General features: G+C 35.8%; 1 protein-coding gene across 8 annotated transcripts in view; it reads right to left on the bottom strand.

Moving 5' to 3' along the window:
* Positions 1-790: 790 nt before the first annotated feature.
* The window catches only part of GABPB1 (GA binding protein transcription factor subunit beta 1), a 70,694-nt gene continuing 58,648 nt past the window's right edge, over positions 791-12,836 (bottom strand). For 5 of the 8 annotated variants that reach the window (XM_045449761.1, XM_045449764.1, XM_045449766.1 and 2 more), the window contains exons 8-9: positions 9,983-10,098; positions 791-2,292 (exon numbers count right to left, since the gene is read on the bottom strand). In XM_045449761.1, the coding sequence (XP_045305717.1) occupies positions 2,140-2,292; positions 9,983-10,098 (269 nt within the window). In that variant the 3' untranslated portion in view covers positions 791-2,139. Of the gene's footprint in view, positions 2,293-9,963; positions 10,099-12,836 lie in introns of all 8 variants that reach the window. The other 3 variants (XM_045449768.1, XM_045449769.1, XM_045449767.1) reach the window with 1 other exon arrangement.

Here is a 12,836-nt window from a genome sequence, read left to right as displayed (position 1 = left end):
ATCAGATATAGATGACTGAGGAATTATACAAGGTCAATGGAACACTCTGAAAAAAGTGAACTTCTCCCAAAGACACCTGAGTATTAACCTGATACTATCATAGACTTACTCCTTTTAAGTACCAATTGTTTTCTCCCATCTACGTCAAATGTTATTATAAATCAAAATTCCTTCTTGTCCCAGGTCAAGTCTCTAGCACAACAGGAGACTAGAAGTCAAAAAACATATTAAATTAGCTTTCAGTTTATTTCCAACACTGTCTCAAGGCTCTTTGGGGCCAATCTGGTCTGGAAGCAAAGTCTACAGTGGTTTGCACCCTGAGGTGTACATAGTGGTCCTTCTCCACTCCAATATTGCATATGTCAAAGGCACCCTGCTTAACAAAGCCATAAATGCATTAAAGTGATAAAAAAAAAAGAGAGAGAAAAAGTAGCTTCATGCTATTCAAAATATGGCCGAGCATTTGTTAAATCTATAGGTGTAGATCATTTAAAATATATGTTAAATTTAGTGGAAAACTGAAAAGGTTTTTTCTCTTCTATTTGGAGTTCTCAAACCTTTCTAAGTTTCCAAACAGCAACTATCAGGCCGATAGTTCACAGATCCTTTTATTACCTTAACAACTATAATAACTCCAGTGAGAGAACTAACAAACTCCCAAGAAATTACCTCCAGGATTTATAAGACACAGTGTGAAGAATATATAATATTTTCATTTTGGTGGAATATAGCTATAAGATACAGAACAAAATTTTTAATGTGAGGTTAAAATATCAGTCTACGCTGAACATATGTGGAAAAGATATTTAATTGTAAAATAGAAAAGTAGTCCAGAGTACAGTTTTAAGGGTAATTGCTTCTTTATACAGATAGGTAATCTAGGAGGGTATTGGGGTTAAACATTTTCATAAAGCAATAAAACATCAAAAAATAAAGCAAGAAAAAAAGAGCTTGAAGTTATGTTTTACAAAAAAAGAATGAACAGTATGTCAGAGTTTAATGTCCATACACTGTGGAATTCAACAATATTGTGATGAAAGCAAGTCACAGCACAGACATACAGCTTTCACAGGGAAAAGTAAAAGTTATGTTAGACATACCTATAGCATCACTAGTACAAAAAGTTCTTGTTCTACATACAAAAGCAATTTTTTTTCCATAAGAATAATTTCCTGGGGAGAAATGAGTCCATGAAATATTTCAGAAACCCATATGCTTTGAGTATCCCAAAAACATTATCTTAAAATCCAGTGCCTTAAAGTGCTTTCATGTGGAAATCATGATGGAAGGCACAGAATACAGTTTCACGTCCCCACTATGAAATTTTCAAAAAAGCATAGATTTTGCAGTTTGCAAATTCAAGTTTTCTTGTAAGCTGCTCCTTCTAAGAACATTGTCATTCCAATAAAACCAGCTGCTAGCTTACTCACTCTCAATGACCTACTAAATAAAGGGATTTTTTTCTCCTAGTAACTTTCATCATCTTTATGGGAAAAATACTTATGCAAGTGATGCATTTTGAAATTATAAAACATGCAGAATATGTACAAACAGAAAGTTTAAAAAATATTTGCTTCATATACATGTAAATCTACTTGGGTATAGCTGAAACTGAACAAATATAAAAATTTGCTTTCTAAAAAATGTTTTCAGAGAATCTGAGACAACTTAAAGCTGTACAAAGATTTCCTGGGAGAAATCTTCTCTTCATATAGAAGTTTATACCTACAGGAGTAATTCCAGCATCAGTCCACCACATAATTATTACATAACATTTGGTCTAATCAACAATGATCACCCTTAAAACTGTTCTGTTTCTGAGAAATTAAGGTTCATACTAAAATCAAAAAGAATTCACAAAAACAGTGGCTTATTGTGTTTTTGGATCTCTTCAACAATCTTTATAACTCATTTGGAACTGTAAAAAAACAAAAACTATTTACAGAATTCAGTTTTAAATACATTTCACAACTTCTAAAGTTTTATGTTACAAGAATTCAAAGCTCATGGCTTAAGTCCAGTCATCAATCCGTAGTCTCTTCTGTTCTCCTCGCTTCCTGCGACTGCACCTTTTGTGTACAGTTCAAGACTGGGTTCTTTCTTAACCAAAAGTAAATCCAAACTACATGTTCATTTCAATTAAACAGCTTCTTTATTAGTCTGAAGGCGAGTCATAGCTTCTAATTTTTGTCTGTAGGCCTCTGCTTCCTGTTCTTTCTTTAGAAGCTGCTGTCGATATTTTTGTGCTTCCCGATTTGCTTCATCCAGCTGTTTCTGAAGAGCTTCTCTCTCCTAATTAAAAAAAAAGGTGTTTGTTTTTTCAATTTTTGCACAAATACATTAGGAACATATACAAGCATGCATCCTTCAAATAGAAAAATCTGTAGTAGCTACATGTAGTCACCACCTATTGACATTTCCTAGGCATCTTGCCTTTTCAGTCAATTCATTAGTAATTAAAGCCCCTAATTCTGTGCTCCATACTGATACAGATTAGTTTCTGACCTCAAGAAATTACTCCGATTAAAAATAAGATTAACATAATGAACCCAGACCGTGTACCTGTACTTTTATATATACTACAAAAACTAATGAAGACTTTAAGACAGAAATATACCTCTTCACACCTCTGTGATGTTTTTATGTAAAGGTACAATAAACTATAACAGTTAATATTTACTGAGCACCTATTATGTGACTAAACAAGGCAATTTCCAATAACAAGCCTCTAGGATAAAGATTATGCCCATTTTACAGATGAGCAAAATGGTATTCAGAGAGGACATAGCTTTTCCCTCGTAACACAGTTGAGTTTACAAGATTCTAATGTTACTGCTTTTGAAACTATCTTCCTCTATGGTAACAAGCAAGACTCCTCATCTCTAAAATGAAGGGGTGCTGGTCTAGATTAGTTTTTCCTAAATTATACCATTTTTACAAACCAATAAAATACTACCTTCTCTATGGTGATTCATTAAATTGTCCAAATATAAAATATATGCATTCAATTCTAAATGCTAAACACAAATCTAGCCCAATGAAAATGATACTTTCTCCTCCTCACTCTGCCCCTATTCAGTTGCCTAAGGGAAAGCATTTCAAAGACTCCTTTCTCATGCCTCTAGTATGCGCATGGACAAAAGCTCAACCTGCACAGGCCCATACACAACCTCATCACAGAGGCTAGGACCTCTCAGTGGGATGAAGACCGAGGGTAGGACTATTATTAATCTAAGAAACGCCAGGTTCATACTGGACAAGACATTTGACCAGAGGGAACCGGAGGTGAGGGTCAGCAACCTACTGGGGGAGAGGGCAGTATGAGGGTCTCTTCCACTGCCTCTTTGACTCCCATCCATTGTGAACACCAAAAGATTCCCTCCCCTTCACTAGTCATACATGGTCTCCAAGGAGGAGCATATTTAATACTCCTTCCTTTGATCCCATTCCCTTCCTCATACTGGGAATGAAGTCCAACGTGTATTTTTTCCCCTGGGTCCACCAAATGTAGGAATGATAGATTATACAAGTAGGCTTCCATTTACACAAAACGTACAAGAAACACATGCACCCTTCATCTCCATTTAACAAATGCCCAAGCCCTTCCCTGCTACCTTTTTCTTACCCTTTTCTTACCCTTCCTCCAGGCAAAATGGCAGAGTAGGAACAAGTCAGAAAGGACACCCAAGAGTCAAGCCTCGGGCAAGAAATCAACACCACTACCTTGGCAGTGAACTATGAAGAACTTTGAGCACGCCAATGAAAAAGGTGGGAGAGGGGTGCTGCTTCTCCAGGAACTAGACCCCCACCACTGGCAGGAGCACTCATGGCCGTGCATAAGTGTTTTAAAATTTTACATGTGTTAGGGTACCTGGGTGGCTCAGTCGGTTAAGTGTCTGACTTCAGCTCAGGTCATGATCTCCCAGCTTGTGAGTTTGAACCCCACATTGGGCTCTGTGCTGACAGCTCAGAGCCTGAAGCCTACTTTGGATTCTGTGTCTCTGTCTCTCTCTCTCTGCCCCTCCCCTGCTCATGCTCTGTCTCTCTCAAAAATAAATAAACATTAAAATTTTAAAAAATTTTTTGACATGTGTTAAGAAATAAAATCCTTTGGTAACCAAAGTTTTGAATTTGGTAGGAAATATTGGGACAGATTCTCTAACTCTAAGGTATCTTCTAATACTAGCTATTCATTAACATTTAGAAACAGCAAGGGATTCACAATTACTTCAGAAGATGAAAGCAAATTAAGTGAGGTAGTCTAACAGTAAATACAGTTTGTTTTTATTCAATTAGTAAAATGTATCTTAATATAAATGAAAAGATAGCTCCCTTCTACTAGGCCAAATAAAAGATTCATTTACACTGCATTTCTTAACTATATCTGTAAAGTCTGAAAGGTAAAGGTCATTGCACTACACTTAATCCTCAAGACTGAAAGCAGTTAACATTATTAAAGTTTTTTTTAAGTGTTTCCATTTTTTAGTTCTCAGGAGTGTAGGTATTTAGGAAAACTTTTTGCCATCTCACTTTTCAAAGCAAATAAAAATCTCTAAAAAGTGGAAAATATCACTTCTTACTTTACTCAAAGAGATCCTTTGTTTCCAAATTTATTTGTTAAATGTTTACTGAACATATATTATATGCAAGACACTTCCTTAATGTAAACAGTAATTTGGTTGTTTCACACATGAACAATGCATCACACTGACATTTGAGATTTATATTTAAATAGAAATGCCAAGGGGCACCTGGGTGGCTCAGTCAGTTGAGCGTCTGACTTCAGCTCAGGTCATAATTTCGCGGTTTGAGTTTGAGCCCTGCATCAGGCTCTGTGCTGACAGCTCAGATCCCGGAGTCTGCTTCAGATTCTGTGTCTCCCTCTCTCTCTGCCCCTCCCTTGCTCACACTCCATCTCTCTCTCTCTCTCTCTCTCTCTCTCTCTCTCTCTCTCTCTCACACAATCTCAAAAATAAATAAACATTTAAAAAACTCTTTAAAAATAAATAGAAATGCCAGGTGCCTGGGTGGCTCAGTCGGTTGAGTGTCCGACTTCAGCTCAGGTCATGATTTCACGGTCTGTGAGTTCAAGCCTCACGTTGGGCTCTGTGCTGACAGCTCAGAGCCTGGAGCCTGCTTTGAATTCTGTGTCTCCCTCTCTCTCTGCCCCTCCCCCGCTCATGCTCTGTCTCTCTCTGTCAAAAATAAACATTACAAAAAAAAATTTAAATAAATAGAAATGCCAAGGCTATGGCTTTGACCTTTTGCAATAAAAGCACAATAAAAAGGACTTTGACATGTGTAAATAAATATACCTTAGTCTATTAATATGTAATATGTTTCCTTTAACAGTATAATATGGAAGAATTCCAAAAAAGTAAATTCGGATAATAGTCACAGTTTGGTTGCAATAGAGAAGATATTTCTCTTACACTACAACTCCAAACCCAGGCAATGGAATAATAGGGCAAAGACTTCAGTTTGCTTTTTTATTTTCAAACAAAATTCTTGAATTCTGCTTCAGCTGATAGCAATGATCTCATAACCATTTTATTATTTTTAATTTTCTAATATTCAAATTTATTTTACCTTAGCTATTATAGAGCAAAAAAAATCATTCTACTCATTTATCTTCTACTTCTATATATATTTTAGAAGATAATTTTAATAGCAGCTAACATTTACTGAGCATTTATCACATGCCCATCATCGTCCTAGTCTTTTACATGTATTCTCATTTATACTTTGTAACCATCTGATAACGTAGGTGCTGTTATTTTCCGCCTTGTTACTGATGGTGAAATCAAGCCTTATAAGGTTAAACAACTTGATCAAGATAACACAATCAGAAAATGATAAAATATACCCATATTCTTAACCATTAAATATTTGCTTAAAAAGAAAGAAACTGGGCAGGGTGTGTGAGCTGCCTGTTTCCTTGTGTATAAACATCAATTTTCCAAGTGCCATGAGCCACATATGAGCCTGTTTTTATAAACAAAGTTTTACTGAAATATCTATTCATTTCCAAAGTGTCCATGATGGCAAAGGTAAGTGGTGAAGCACAGACTATAAAGCCCATAAAGCCAAAAATATTCACTATCAGGTCCTTCACAGAAAAAAAAACTTTGCCTACCCCAGCCCTAGAGAAAAAACTTACCAAAAAGAGAGACTGCAGGAAATCTTAAACTGTGGTGGATCAAAAGAATATCAATAAAAGGAAAAGAGATTGAAAAAACTGCATCAAATAAAACACTGTGTAAAGTTTACAGAAATCAAATTTTAAAAGAACACTAAGGATCCCAGTCTATCACTGGTTACAAGACACAAATATTTCATTAAAAAAAAAAAAAAACTTGCTAATAAACATATTCATCTCTAACCTCCATAGCAATGAAAAGGTAAAGGTATTTCCTGAATTCACACAACTAAATAATAGAAGAATCTGTTATTCCTAATGCACTAATTATATTTCCTCCCTCCCACATTACAAAAGAATAGTTTTAATTTCAATTCAGAATAGCCTAATGTTTATTTATGGAAGAAATTCACAAATATCACACCTCTCCCCAAAAATACCTTTAATGCAGTAGTATGGAGGGAGTGATATGATATACATTATTGCAATTTGGTGTCTTATTCAGACCTCCCTTTCAAAAAACAAACCTATTTCATTTCCTTTATTGCTATAATGCAAATATAAAAGCTTCACCATTTACAATACATTTTCTACAATTTAAGCTAATTTTGTAGAGATTATTAATAAACCTCTCCAACGTTAGTTGGGAAATTGTAAATTCTTAGCACTTGACTTATAAACAGTCACTCTGGTAGTTGTGGACACAAACATACAGAGAAACCCCAAATATGTTAGATTCTGTATAATGAGTTAATTTTTTTAAATGTTTATTTATTTTGAGAGAAAGAAGAGTATGCACGCAAGAACAGGAGAGGGCAGAGAGAGAATCCAAAGCAGGCTCCATGCTGACAGCAGGGAGCCCGAAACCGGGCTCAAACTCACAAACCATGAAATCATGACCTGAGCCCAAGTCAGATGCTTAACCAGATGAGCCACCCAGGCGCCCATAATTTTTAATTGCTGTAGAGCAGAGTTCCTCAATCTCAGCATGGATAATTTTGAACCAGATGATTCTTTACTATGGAGGCTGTCCTGTGCATTGTAGGATGTTTAGCAACATGTCCTGCCTCTACCCCCTATATGTCAGTGGCCGACCTAGTTGTGACAACCCTAAATGTCTCCAGACATTGCCAAGTGTCCTCTGGGGTCAAAAACGTCCCAGATGAGAAAAACTGCTTATGAGAAACTTTTCCGGTTAAAGGCTAAGCTGTCACTTAGAGTATAAAAGTCTGCCCCCAAGACAACTCCATTGGTCATTTAAGAAAATACGTTCAAAAGAACAACTCCAGGTATTATAAGGAAATGAGTGCCTGGTTTGATGAAAACAATGGAGGCCACTCTTCATTCTATATCCTCAGCCCACCTCTACCACCTATACTGACCACATACTTCAAGGTCTCTCTGTAATAGCTCTAGAGAGATCATGCAATGTTGGCATTAACATTTCTGGTGATGGAGAATGAGGTTTCCATTACCAGACAGCTCTAATTACTAAAAACAAAACACAACAAACGACAACAACAAAAACCCACTTCTTTATACCAAGCTAAAACTCCATCTCCCTGAAGTTCTATCTCCTTGGTTCCAGTTCATTTCTAAACCTCAATTCATACTTTCCTGTTATTTGAAATTATTTTCCCTGGTCTTTGAAAGACCATAAGAGGGGAATCAGGCTGAACCTTCAAGAAAACAGCAACTCTCATTGGTTATTAGGTGAATAAAGGCACAGGCTGCACATTCACTGTTTTAAACACATAATTTGTTGAATTCAGTAAGTTTATGTTCAATAAAATTCAAAGAATTTAAAAAATGTTTTATTAGTTAAAGCAAAGTACATGACAAAACTTTTTAACCTTATGTGCCAGAAATGATAGTCAACATCCAAAAAAACATATTTAAAAGATTACAAAATAAGTATACTAATACTGTTCAATGGAATAAACTGTTTGTAAGAACGTCCATGTACTGAATATCATTTTAAATTTTGAAGAAATAAAGCAATTTACCCTCAATAATTAAAGTCATACTGTTAGAAAACATTCTGGTTAAAGTATGAATGAGATTCTTTTTAACTCAATAATATGTCCTTTGTGACTGTGGTTAAAGATGTATCAGCATTACACTTAGATGCACTGGAGCAAAGAAATATTCTAGTTGTCCTCAGTCAGAATCACGTGGCCTTTTAGTGACTTTTTAAAAAATCCTCTTTTCAGGGCACCTGGCTGGCTCAGTTGGTACAGTATGTGACCTCTGATCTCAGGGTTGTGAGTTCAAGCCCCACATTGAATATGGAGACTACTTTTAAAAAACAGTAATAAAATAAAATCCTGAGGGACGCCTGGGTGGCTTAGTCGGTTGAGCGTCCAACTCTTGATTTCAACTCAGGTCATGATCTCACAGTTTGTGAAATTGAGCCCAGCATCAGACTCTCCTCTGACAGCTCAGAGCCTGCTTGGGATTCTCTCTCTCCCTCTCTTTCTGCCTCTTCCCAACTCATTCTGTCTCTCTCAGTCTCTCAAAATAAAAAAGACATTTTTGGGGCACATGGGTGGCTCAGTCAGTTGAGCGTCCAACTTTGGCTCAGGTCATGATCTCACAGCCCGTGAGTTCAAGCCCCACGTTGGGCTGTGTGCTGACAGCTCAGAGCCTGGAGCCTGCTTCAGATTCTGTTCCTCTCTCTCTCTCTCTCTCTCTCCCTCTCTCTGCCTCTCCCCTGCTCACACTGTCTCCCTCTCTCTCTCAAAAAATAAATATTAAAAAATTTTTTTAAATAATAAACATTTTTAAAACAGTAATATTAAAAATAAATAAAATCCTGAGTGCCCCCTTCAAAATAAAATAATCCTCTTTTCTATGGATAAGAACCTTCAGAATTCCTATTAACCAACAATATTTAAGATATTCGGCAATACTTACTACTTACATATACCAGATATTACAAATATGAGTATAATGAGTATGCTGACTTTTTCATCTCTGATAAAATGTCCAAAATACAGATACCATTACCCAAAACTCTCATATGAGCAAAAATAAGACTGAAACTCGGAAAAGTAAGATAATGTGCCTCCAAGCTAATAGGGGCAAGAGGTGTAATTCAAATTTAACGCATTTAATTTCAAGTCCAATGCTCTTTACACTGCAGTTGATCTTTCAAAGTTATTCCAGAATAACTTTACTTACACACTTTATATGAGTTAATATCAAATTCAAGGGACACAGTTTTATTTACAGTCATGCAAGAAAAAAACCTGGGAGGCATCTATGGTTTTTGGTTGTACTTCCAAACTAGAAGGAAAAAGACTGAATCCTTTCAAAAGCTAGCTTAAATTTAAATTCCTTTTTAAAGAACTTAACAGTGAAATAAGCAGTTACTTATGGCTTTTTAAAAATAACCTAGTCAACAAACATCAACCTTCTTAAAAAGGGTCCTCCAGCCCAAATAGGTCTTTGAATTTCACTTTTGAAAGAAAAGAATGTTTTTCATCAATACACAGTGACATTTCCTTTAGTGACTTGTGAGAATGATGTATGTAAATATAATAGAAAATAAAGGATGAAGTGCAAGAACCAAAGACATTCCAATGTTATCACGATGACAGACTTTGTTATAAACAAATTCTTCACTCATTCATTCATTCATTCAATATTTATTTATTGAGGGCTTGCTATATGTATTAGCAAATAACTAGACAAAATAATACTATGTACTTTCATTCTGTATCAAGACAACACTGTCAGTAATAAATATAAAAGACCAAAAGGAAATTAAAAATAAAGAAAAGCAAATTGAGTTTATTTTGGATGACTGCAGCAAAACACACCGGGTAAAAGACTCCTTACTTCTATTTCTGCAGATTCCACCCGGTTTTCAATTATTTCGATACATTGTCTCTTAGCTGGTGGTTCTTCACTTATAACAGTTTCTTCAGCAATGTCGGTTGCTGGTACTGTTAACACTGAAATGAAAAAAATGTATACATTAATTCATTTTTAGATAGGTTTAGTAGAAATAAAACTATCTGTGACATTGTTGACATAACTCCTCTAAAATAAATATGTTCCAAAATACTATTTTCAAAGCATTCATTTGCTTTCTATGAGGATGTCCATATCTGTCTTTGTGGTGCATTTTTAATGAACTTGTTGTTTAACACACCTACTTATTTTTTTTTTTAATTTTACAGATAACATATTCATTGTATGGCTGAAAATCAAAAAAATGTTTAATAAGCGTAACAGATAATCACTTTTATTGATTTATTATTGTTGTGTTAATTTATACAAAAACATGAATATACATTCTCATTTTTCTTTCTTATACAAAAGGTACCATACATTCAAATGCACATATAATAGATACATTGCTCTGCCTTTGCTTTTTTCATGCCATGTATCTAGGGTATCTTTCGTCAGTATACACAGAGCTTTCTTTTATTTAGCTGCATAATATTCCAATGTGTGGACACATCATTATGAACATTGTCTGTTTATAAACTTTGCCTGTTTTTCTTTTGGGTTGTTGGACTTTGTCCCTAATTTTTAGTATTTTTTTATACATATGTAAATACACAGAGAGAGAGGGAGAAGCTGTCCTTGCTTTGCATAGCAAGCAGTGTGGGACCATAGAAATGACTGTGAGCTGAAACCACGCAATTTTAATAATCAATGTGGGAAATCACAATTGTTTTAGAGCCTTTGAAGTTTTTTGTCAAAATATTAAAAATTCTGTCATTTACAAATGCAAACAGAAATGAAAAAAAGTAAAATATTTATTTAGTACACTGTAATTTAAAACATTAGAGATATTGAGATTTAAGTGTTTTATTTCTTTTAACTCATATCACATTACACTTATAAATTAACTCAAGAAGAATTGAGAGCCTTGTATCTGCTTCATTGGACTATCTGCATAGTCTGTATATATTCATATGTCAGTTACACATTTTTAAATTATGGGGGCTTTAAAATTTTATTTTAATATTTAGTAAGCTCTTCTCATTGCTCTTCTTTCCCAAAGTTTTCTTACTCTTCTTCCCTCCTCCTCCCATTAATATAAACTTCAGAATCTATCTGGCCAGTTCCAGGAAAAAAACCTGTTAGTCTCTGTTATGGGATGAATTGTGTCCTCCTCAAAATTCAAATGCTTAAGTCCTAAACCCCAGTACCTCACCATGTGACTGTATTTGGAGACTGGGCCTTCAAAGAGGTAAATCAGGTAAAATGAGGTCATGTGGGTAGGCCTTAATCCAATAGGACTGGTGTCCTTTTAAGAAGCAGAGATTAAGGTACAGACAACACACAGAAGGAGCGCTGACCACATGAGGACACAGTGAGAAGGCGGCCATCTGCAAGCCAAGGAGAAAGGCCTCAGAAGAAACCAAATTTGCCAAACCTTGATCTTGGACTTCAAACCTCCAGCGTTGTGAGAAGATAAACTTCTGCTGAGTCGCTCAGTCTGTGGTAATTTGGTATGGCAGCTGTAGCAAACTAAAATAGTCCTTTTTTTTTTTTTTTTTTTTTTTTTCATATCACCCTACATTTATAAATTAACTCAGGAAGAATGGAGAGCTTTATGACAGTGAATCTTCCTATCCCAAAACATGACATTTCTTCCATTTGTTCATGGGATGAGATTAGTCTCTTTAATGTCAGGTTTTAGAAACATTATATCTGCTCGATATAAGCAAATACTGTGAAAGTTTTCTTATTTCTATATAACTAGAATTAGTTCTGTGAAGCTTTGTGAAAGTATCTTGGATGAGCCATCAGCAGATTTCTGCAGAATTGGAAAGATCTCTGCAGGCTTCACAAGTCAATGGTTTCCTCTTCTTCTGCTACAGTGACAAACTTTTTTCCTGAGACGTGGTGGCTCTACAGTGCTATACCTCCTCTGTCACTCTAAACCAAACCTGGTTTAGGAGAACTTCTAGCTCCAGCCTTTCCCTTCCCTAATTCCTGCACTGACCATGAATGAGCACAGTCTGTGCAATCCTAATCATTGTCTAAAAGGTTATGCGTGTGCACACATGTTTTTGTATGTATTGGGGAGGGGATGCTGGGTACATGGCAATGCTTGCTCAGATAGGAATTTTCTGAACCTTCTCTTTCTGCTTCCTTCAGCATTCATGCACTCCTCTGCCTCAGCCCTGCTTATGGCACCTCCTACACAGACTGAGCCCTGTCTTGCTGGGAGTGTGTATTTATGCTAATGCCTGAGCTCAATCCCTTTTCTTTTCTTGATGCACCTCTGTGAGTTTCCATGGCTCTAATGGTCTTAGATGTGTTTGGCAGCATTTAAAATATGGAATTTTGTGGTTTTCTCAGCCTTCCAGCGTCCCTGAAAATGTAGTCGGGCCTTTTGTTGAATCTTACTACTCTCAGAGGTTTCCAAGGGGAAAAAATGGGAAATTACAAACAAAGATGCTAAAAGTGGCCACCACATTCCTACTACAAGTCCTAAGTCCAACTTCTTTGTAAGGAGCCTTTTCTTACATGGTATTATATGTGAATTGCAATAAATGGCATAAGAAATTATTGTCCAAAGCATATTCTGAACTATTTATTTAAGCTCTTTTTCCAACGGGAATACTTTGGAGCCAGTTCCTCTTTCCACCTCGTATACTCAGAGAAAGCAAGCTAATTTCAATAGTAGCCTAAAAAGCAGATAAAATTAGCCAATCAAGCCTACTGCAAA

Source organism: Leopardus geoffroyi, chromosome B3 (assembly GCF_018350155.1).
Source record: "Leopardus geoffroyi isolate Oge1 chromosome B3, O.geoffroyi_Oge1_pat1.0, whole genome shotgun sequence".
NCBI classification, from domain to species: Eukaryota; Metazoa; Chordata; class Mammalia; order Carnivora; family Felidae; genus Leopardus; species Leopardus geoffroyi.
This window is presented reverse-complemented; position numbering and strand designations above follow the sequence as displayed.